Below are 9,566 nucleotides of genomic sequence, written 5' to 3' on the forward strand. Positions count from 1 at the left end.
CTAAATTACATTAAAGCCAGATTACAGGTGAAAACAGTGATTTGAGTTTAATGACTTTATAAACAATTATATAAAACAATTACTTTAAAAATCCATGCATTTTCAGTGTAAATTTGGATTTGAAATATAGAAGGAGATCTATGTACATCAGTATGTCCTGTAACAGCATTCTGACTTACTCGGGCTGCATAGAAAATATTACATTATTGCCAACATTTATAGAAAACAAGAGGAAAGATCATCATGGAAATGTTCTAAGGAGAGCTCATAAGTGCCTCTAGCTACGATCGACCCTTTCATGTCCTTTTTTTTGTTACAGAGTTTGTATTTTTTGACATGATGCTGTTATAAAGTGAGGCCAATTCACTTACAGATAGAGAGAAACCAGAGAGGAGATCAACAAACCAAACGATCCTACAGAACGAATACACGTGGAATATTTACCCCATTTCATGATTCAAAACTACTGAGATTAAGAAACGTCAAAAAAACCAAAGAAGAGAGGAAATAGCCTGAGTCGATGGGGAAATAGTTAAAAAAATACCAGCCTGAGAAAAGCCCATTTGATTTACTTTATACAATAATTTACAGTAGTACAATGTGGAAAAAGTGACATTATCTGATGCGCACTAAAAATAGTCCAGATTATTTTACAGCCGAGACAGATTTAAATAATTCAAGCATGATGGAAAGAAAAATTACAAAGAAAAATTGGTAAAATGGTCACAAAACACTGTAAACGAGGTACTTTGGAAGGTGAGCCCCAGTCCTTCAGAACAGAAACCCCTCAGCGGATAAAGACGACACGCGTTTGTAGCATCCTTTCACTCAACACTTCTTAAATAAGCTGCGTCGCGTTTACATACGGCTGTATGTCCGGATCCAAGTAAAAAAAAATATATAAACAGAAAAACAAAAGGGAAAGTAGTCAATTTATAAAAATAATAATAAAAAACAATTAATCTGCAACACCTACGAAAGAATGCAGCTAACTCTTAAATACAAAAATATGTGATCTGTGTTTCTCGAAGGTGAGTAGGAAAGGGTGGCACTCCCAGAGCCCCAGTGCAGCGGCCGACAGTCCCCTAAGGCATTTCCTGTGTGTTGTGTGTCTATGGCTAATCAGAAGCGAGCGGCGCGGAGCGGAGAGTGTTATGTCTTGCGGCCGCTCTGTTCGGGTGTGCTTCTGTGGTCAGACGAGTACTCGAAGGGCGAGCGGTGTCCCAGCGGAGAGCGAGAGTCGTATGGGGAGCGCTGGTCTCGGGGAGAGCGCGGCCGGTGCTCCATCTGCCAGTCTGAATGGTAGCGGTAGTCCCGGGACGATTTGTGATGCGTGTAGTCGGAGGCAGAGCGGTGCTCAGAGTGGAAGCGGTGTTCGGAGTGAGTCCTGTCCTTGGAGTTGCTTTCTGAGCGGTGCTCTCTGCTGGAGCGGTGCTCGTCTAGCCTCCTGTGCTTGCTGTCGCTGTAGTATCTGCAAAATCAGTCAATGGTGACGATACACTCAAGCATGACACATCACATGACCTTTAACTCACAAAACAAACAACTTGAAATTCAAAAATGTAAGAACATCAAATAACGCTCTGTATGATCTCAGAGTATATATATGAACATTAGTTGTTGTATATTTAAATAAATTCAAGAAAATGTACTTTTAAAAGTTTAGTTTGATATCGATTCAAATTCTCTTTTAGTGCTCAAGAAATTCAACCTTGCACATCTAGGAACTGCAGATGTAATGGTAGCCATTGATTTCCATAGTATGGGAAAAAATACTATGGAAGTCAATGGCTGCCAGCAACTGATTGGTTACCAACATTCTTCAAATTACCTTCTTTCGTGTTCAACAGAGGAAAGAAATTCATAAGGTTTGGAACACGTGGAAGGTGAGTAAATGATGACACAAAGGGATAGTTCACCCAAAAAAGAGAATTAAGGCAAGACCAATAATAAATATGAAACCTTATAATTATCAGAAAAAACATGTCATTGTCCAATGCCAATTGCAAGTTAAATTTTAAGCATTTACTGGCCAGTGACAACTTTAAAGATGATTTTCTCAATATTTTGATTTTTTTGAACCCTCAGATTCCAGATTTTCAAATAGTTGTATCTCGTCCTCTCCTAACAAACCATACATCAATGGAGAGCTTATTTATTCAGCTTTCAGATGATCTATAAATCTCAATTTCTTAAAATTGACCTTTATGCCTGGTTTTGCGGTCCAGGGTCACATTTTAGGTCAATTGTAAGTTTAAAAAACTTGTGTAATTGGTAAATCATGGCCACAATTGACCTAAAATGAGGGAACAAATTAATTTGTAGCCACAATATCCTGTTTTTTCCCTGCATGTCATGTGTTTCATACAAATCACCCCATCCACAAAATGCAAAAAGCTGCATTTGTACCAAAGACTGTATAAGCTGCTAATGTTAAGCACATTTTTAGAGTAAAGGCAAACAGAAAAGCGCGTGTAATGACCTGCTGTCCTGTCGCTCTCCTCTCTCTCTGTACTGGTCTCTCTCTCGCTCTCGGTGGTCTTTGCCGTTGCTGAAGGAGGAGTAGGGTCTCTTCCTGGCATCGGAGCTCTTCCTGTACGAGTCGCCAGCGTGCCGATCTTTGCTGTGTTCATGGTAGCGAGATGAGTGATGTCTGTCAGAGCTGTAGCTGTCTCTGCTGCTGTCGTCCTGCTGGGACTCCTTTATCCGCTCAACATCTACAAAAACAACAGCATTCAGTGTAACAGATTAGCAGAAATGTGGCAATATCCATACACCATTAAAGCTGCAGTAGCAACAGATCTTTTCTTCATATGACGTAGATCCAAGAGAAACATTATCGAGAAGAGAAAAAAATTTGGACAGGGACTTGGTTCATCCATCGGCTGTTGACTAGACAGAAGCAGATCTGAATGAGAGCTCAGTCTATATTAAAAAGGGGGTTTAAGAAGATTACATACACAAGTGATTACAGCATACGTCACCAGAGAGATGCTGTTACATCAGATCATCAAGAGATGACATTTTGATGAAAAACAAACATGCATGGATGGATGAATCATTCACAAAACGAGTTTAGAAAATAGGGTGATTTTTAGATTTTATGAGACTTTAAGATCAAATGTGCAATATGCATGGAAGTTAATCACCAATTAAATGGACACAAAACGGAGAGCAGACATACCTGCATGTTTAAAGCTTTGTGTATTTACAGTGCTAGTGTTCTGCTCCACTGCCTGAAACGAAACAAACATCGCACACTTATGATATCCCAAAGATAAAAGATATGAATAATATTATTACAGCTATGGACACTAATTCAGCAAAAACATACAAACGTAACTACCATAACAGAGAATCTTTGAAAACATTGTGTCCATACCTGAGCATTTTCTTGTCTTTTCTTGATGGCGTGTTTGTATAGTTTATGCAGTTTCCTTGCATCAAATTCCGTGAATTTCGAAACAAATATCCACAGATTTCTGGAATTTGGGAATAAACAAGGTATTGATAAACTCAATATTAACATTCGTTTATATATTGTGCATTCTAAGCTGCTGATGAAATGGCCGTACTTCCTCCACTGTTTGATCTGTTCGGGGTTGGTGTATTCTCTCAGACACTCGGTGATGTGATCTCCTATTTTGATCAGGCACTGACGCGTGTGCTCCAGCTGCTCGCGCTCAGACAGACCCTTCTCCGGACGATCCAGCTGCTTGAGTGCTGCCTTCACCGGCCGCATGCGCTCCTTACACTGACAAGCACACGATACAGATGCAATCAGCTCACACCAATGTCATTTATAAAATGAGACATCAGCTCTGTATGAAACCAAGTGATCTGCATACTTGGCAAAAAAAACAAAAAAAAAGGCAAATTTCACCAAAAACTGAGCAGTCTGCATTCTTATTAACCACTTAAGTTTAAGTACCCAGGAAGAACAGTGGTTACTAAATCACTTTAGTGAATTAGTGTTTGCGATGTGGCTTTGAATTTTCTTGAGGATAGGTTTGGATTAGAATGGATCAGAATCCATCCCATCAGCTTCCAGTGATTTTAAGCAAAGAGTAAGTCGACAGGGTTATCATCTCACCAGAGCCACTCAAGTCAAGTCACCTTTATTTATATAGCGCTTTTAACAATACAGATTGTGTTAAAGCAACTGTACAGCATTAAATAGGAAAATAGTGTGTCAATAATGCAAAATGACAATAGTAAACACTCAATTTTCAGTTAAAGGCAGTTCATTAGTGGTTCAACGGATCACAAATCTCACGGTTCGGATCATATTACGGTTTTTGAGCCACGGATCGGATCGTTTTTCGGATTAGCAAGAAAAAAAAATCTATGTAACTTTGCTTTCCATAAGTACGATACCACAGCAAAAACTCTTAGCCTAAGAAGGCTCAACCATTATTAAATAGACAAGTGAACAGCCAGTAAAAATAAGAACAAATAGGCTACACAAATTACAAGCATAGATAAATACAACAGAACAATGTTACAAATAAGGTCGGTAGTATTCAGATACAGAAATGTAATAATTAAGTGTAAAATAAAACTGCATAGTGTTCACTGAATAAATTAAAAATAGATTCATCTTAGTCAAAAATGTGTTTTGTGGTTTGATGAGCATAATGACAGCAGCAGGTATTATTAGGCTGCTGCCCCTTTAAGATCTGATGCACGGATCCAATATAGCCTAATGATACACATCCGATTTCTTTCACAGCTCTTCTCGTTCACTTAAGATCAGTGCTGGGGAAAGTTACTTTAAAAAGTAATGCATTACAATATTGCGTTACTCCGTAAAAAAAGTAACTAATTACGTTACTTGGTTACTTTCTATGGGAAGTAATGCGTTACTTTTTAAATCTGGACAGGGCTTGCTTGTTTGTTTTTAAAATAAAAAAGTTCTATTTTTGGCAAATATAAAAACCTTTTCACACCAAAAGTGAAATGAATAAGCCTCAGGCTGAAGGGAAAGTACGGGGGTTTTTTGTGAGTGAGATGAATTAATGCATATTCATATTTATTTTGAACTACAGTAACATCTTCTGATTTCTCTCAACATGGGGACAGGAGAGCTGTCAGTCAATAAATTGGAAAAAAAAGTAACTTGCGTTACTTATTTGAAAAAGTAACTCAGATATTCTCTTGTAAATTAAAAAGTAATGCGTTACTTTACTAGTTACTTGAAAAAAGTAATCTGATTACGTAACTCGCGTTACTTGGAATGAGTTACCCCCAAACACTGCTTAAGACACAACAGACTGCATTTGCCACAATGATTGTCGAGATCGGTATTTTGTCATAATTGTATGTGTATATGCATCTGTTCAAAGGCAAGGAGTGAATGAGATAGGAAAGATGGTTCAGTTCGGTGTTCGCGTGCAGTCAAACGCGCCTATCTGCGTGTGCGAGCTTCATGTGCGGGTGTGATAGAAAACAGCCCGCGAGTAACGAATCGAGTTCCATTTCGCCGTTTCTTTCGCTAGAATGGTTTAAAATCGCTTGCGTGTGTAAAAATGTACAATTGATAATCTTTCACTCTATTAAGGTTAAATTTTGCAATTAATCCGCGGACCACATGCGTGCCGAACCGTGGGGCTTGGTTCATACGAATCACGGATCAACTGCGATCCGTTTAACCACTATAGTTCATCATTGAATTCAGTGATGTCATCATCCAGCTCAGCTCAGTTTAAATAGTGTCGGTGCAGTATAGATACTTAAACAGTATCTGTGCAGTCACTCACTTAGTGACGCCTTCCAGAAAGTGTAAATAAGGCTTCAGCCTGAGAATTGGCCGTCTAAAATAAAACATTCAGTGAGACGCCACAAACTCACCACGCTGAAGGTTTTCTGGTCCAGTTCTTCAGACTCCTCAGACAGGGGAAGTGCTTCTCCTCCGGAGGGCGTGTGCACAGGGGTATCGGCTTTCACCTCTACAGCCTGAGAACACAGTCAATGGCTTTTGAATAACAACTCATGCAAATGTCCTATATTTGGATACAAAGACAAAAAAAGACACTAGGATGTCTTAAAACCTAGTGAGTTGCCCGGAACAGCATTTTTGCAATCTTTGGCATGTGAAGGTCTGACTGTCACATCAATAGCCTGTTCAAATCTGTCAAAGGTGTGTCATACTCATTGGTTCAGAATGGAAAAAGAGGGACAGACTGAACTCCTCCGATACGGTCACGTGAGGCTTGCTGAAATAACACCATGTTTACACATCTCGACTGCTATGAAAAACAGTACACAACATATTATTAACAAAGACGGTCACAGAATAACCCTGGGATGCGCGACAAGTCCGAGACTCATGTTTGAACGAGTGAGACGGAGAGCATGCAAAAGTGGAATTTTTCTGTTAAAAAAATTAAAATCAGCTAATTGGATGCAGGCTTGACTCGTAATGTGCCTTTGATTTCCAAAAACGCTGTCTAGGTAGGCAGCTAACTAGTTGTGTGATTATGAGCATTGTGACCTTCTCTGCAGGAGTCTCTTCTTCAGGCTCTGGCTTCATCTCCTTCTCTTTTGGTTCCCACTCTTTGCTGTCCAGACCCTCCTCTTTCATCTCCTTCTTAATCTCTTTTTTGACCACTTTCTCCATGATGTCCTTCTCTTCGGGCTCTTTATCCTCAGGCTCGTCCTCATCAGACTCTTCATCCTCGTCCTCATCCTCCTCCTCCTTTACCGACCGCTCTGACACACATGCTCTTCTGTTGGGCGGCTTAACTGGTGGAGTTTCCTGGAAGAACACAAAAAAAAACACTTTAGCACAGGTGATGAGTGGGACTTTATTCTTTCATCAAGGTTGTCAAATTGTAAAAGACGTGTATTTTTTCAATATAACCAAGGTGGAATGGACCTTGGAGAAGGTGGAGAAGGATGTTAAATGCCTGGCATGGGAGGCTTTATGCCACTGTAAAATATTTGGAGCCACTGTTTTAAGGCATGGTTTTGACATGACAGCCTATAAAAAAAAGCTTTCAATAATCTTCGGATAGAAAGGTTTGGACTGTGTCAAGTTTGATGACAATACAATGAATGCTCTAGGACAGTGGTTCAACCTTTTTCACTCGAAGGCATTCACTCTAACCCATTGTCCAAAACAATATTTAAATACCTAAGATATTTGTGGTACTTCTGCTGTAATGACAAAGTGGATTATTTTCAATGTTTACTGAATTATATATATTACACACATATATATATATATATATACACATAATTAAATCACACATAATTATAATACTTTAAAATTATATACATTTTATTTAAATCAAAACTACTAAATTCTGTAGTTTCAGATTCAAGAACTGAATTTTCTTCAAGGTTCAGTAATGCATTTATATAACTTTTCTACTTGTTTGTGATCATGGGATAAGGTTTTCAAAATTATTTCACTTTCAGATTTGATTAATGCCCATGGTCCAGAATTCTAATTTTTAAAAATTCTTAATATTTCTAGGTTTTTCAAATCCGTGAGAACCCTGATTCCTAAATAAAAATGACAGTTGTTGAGGGAGTGAATCAAGGAATATGTCAGTTTTTATCTTAATAGCTGAATTAGCTTGTAAGCTTTAGCTGTTTTAGCTTAAAAAAAAGCTTGTTTTGACATATAATAAATCTTAAGCCATCTCATAGCCCACTTGTAAGTGTGCTGAAGCCTCCGTGGTTGAGAATCACTGCTCTAGGAGTTGTTAGCATTAAGATAACAGCAACGGCCTCAGCCTCTACCCTCACATGGTACACCTGCACTATTACAGCAACACAAACCTTTTCCTCTTCCTCCTTCTCATCCTCTTCTTCAGAGCTCTTATCTGATGGCGGTGCAGAGGACAGACTGTTCGTCACATCATCCATCTTCGGCTTTACCGCTTTATTCTTCTTGCCCCGTGGTTTTCTCTTGCGTGAATTTGCCTATAGAGCAGAAGGAACATCAGTGATTGTATTGTACGATCAATATGATGCATGATCACAGAACAGCAAATGAAATTGTATGAGCTGTTCACGGACAACGTAATTGTTATAGGTTACAGTTTAGCCACTTTACAGAACACCGTTTGTTGCTTACGTCTGCATTTAGTGAGCCAAGTGATGTTGTGCAGTCATTTGAGAGGATTGTGTGTAATCTGCGTGACTCACTGTGCCTGCCTGTTTCTGTGCTTCCTTCTTGGCGAGGTCTTTGCTCAGTAATTTGATGAGGTAGTCAGCTCGTGTCTGCAACTGCTTGGCCTGTGGCTTCTTGTCAGGGTCATCAGGAAGGAGCTGCAACATGTTTTGTAACAATATATCATTTAAATGCCATACATAATCACTAAGGACAGAACAGTGTAATGGCATATTAAATCAAACACCACTGATTCTCCATGCGTTTCTGCACCTTATGTGTGAGGTTGAGGTCTGGGTCCATCTTGATCATCTCCCAGCTGCCATAACCGTACTCATAAATCCCAATAAGCAGGCTGGAGTCGTCCTCTTTACCCCACTCAATGTCAAAATGAGCTGCCTTTGAGTGGCATGGGATTATATACCTATAAATATTTACAAAATAAATAAAAAGATTGCCTTAAGTCATTTTTCTGCCCTCACAAAGTATAAAATGACAAAATACAGGTTAAAAGCTTAATGCTGCCTCAGCAAAGCCAAGCAAAAGACATCTGAGACAAACACTAACAAAAGAAAACGGTGTTGAAATCAGACTAGGGCTGCATGAATTGCACTGAACTCATGTGAATGCTAATATACCTCTTCCTCTCCTCAGGGTCAGCGGGAATGGCCTTGTGTAATGGTGCCAGTTCCTCCTCATGAGAGATCACCAGCTTAGCATTGACCTGAACCCCTGAGATCCTGAAGGTGGGTCCCTTCACCTTCCCTCGCCTGCCTCCTGATATGAACCAGCACAGAACAAAATCAAGTCAGGCCTCCAAATGGATTTCTTTAAAAGAGGGAGGGGGATTTCCCATCCCGAATGCTTCATATTAGGACGAATTTATTCACTTTGATCGGAGTGCAAAGATTTTACTATTGTCTTACTCATGCAATATAATGACATCCAAAATGTTATAACTGCACCCATGCAATTAAATGTGCTCTTCATTTAGGTGAGGTAAACTCACATCATGACTGCAGGATTATGTGGACTGAGTGAAATGCACAAAACAATAATCCAGCCACAAATTCACGCCCTGCAGGCCATAGTTTACACAGACACCTCAGTAATCAGTCAGTGTGGATTTGTGCTGCTCTTGCCTGAGCTTCGTTCGGGTCCACAGGGGTTCTCTCTTAGCGTTTTCAAACAGCCGTTGTGTACGGTCTCAGCCAGCCGCCGCAGATCATGCTCTGATTTATCCACCAGCTCAGCATCGCGAGCGATAGCGTCAAGCCTGTAAAACACAGACACTCACATCAATGACAGAGGCCGACGTGCAACTGCTACCATATGAAGCTATGAAAAACAGCTACCTACCTTTCTAAAGGGCCACCAAACTTTTTATAACTTTTGATAAACCTGTGTGAAAAAAAAAGAGAGTTTTATAGTAAACAGTATTCAT

At 39.6% G+C, this 9,566-nt stretch overlaps 1 protein-coding gene across 1 annotated transcript in view; it reads right to left on the reverse strand.

The window, feature by feature from the left end:
* Positions 1–543: 543 nt before the first annotated feature.
* LOC107740788 (chromodomain-helicase-DNA-binding protein 1-like) overlaps positions 544–9,566 on the reverse strand; it is a 20,508-nt gene continuing 11,485 nt past the window's right edge. The window contains 13 exon segments of the mRNA XM_016553290.1: positions 544–1,471; positions 2,483–2,717; positions 3,185–3,236; positions 3,383–3,482; positions 3,576–3,754; positions 5,851–5,955; positions 6,494–6,757; positions 7,789–7,932; positions 8,158–8,280; positions 8,396–8,546; positions 8,761–8,899; positions 9,265–9,398; positions 9,482–9,523. Coding sequence (XP_016408776.1) covers positions 1,153–1,471; positions 2,483–2,717; positions 3,185–3,236; positions 3,383–3,482; positions 3,576–3,754; positions 5,851–5,955; positions 6,494–6,757; positions 7,789–7,932; positions 8,158–8,280; positions 8,396–8,546; positions 8,761–8,899; positions 9,265–9,398; positions 9,482–9,523 — 1,987 coding nt within the window. The 3' untranslated portion in view covers positions 544–1,152.

The sequence above is a fragment of the Sinocyclocheilus rhinocerous genome, unplaced genomic scaffold (assembly GCF_001515625.1).
Source record: "Sinocyclocheilus rhinocerous isolate Xijiao unplaced genomic scaffold, SAMN03320098_v1.1 scaffold1097, whole genome shotgun sequence".
NCBI classification, from domain to species: Eukaryota; Metazoa; Chordata; class Actinopteri; order Cypriniformes; family Cyprinidae; genus Sinocyclocheilus; species Sinocyclocheilus rhinocerous.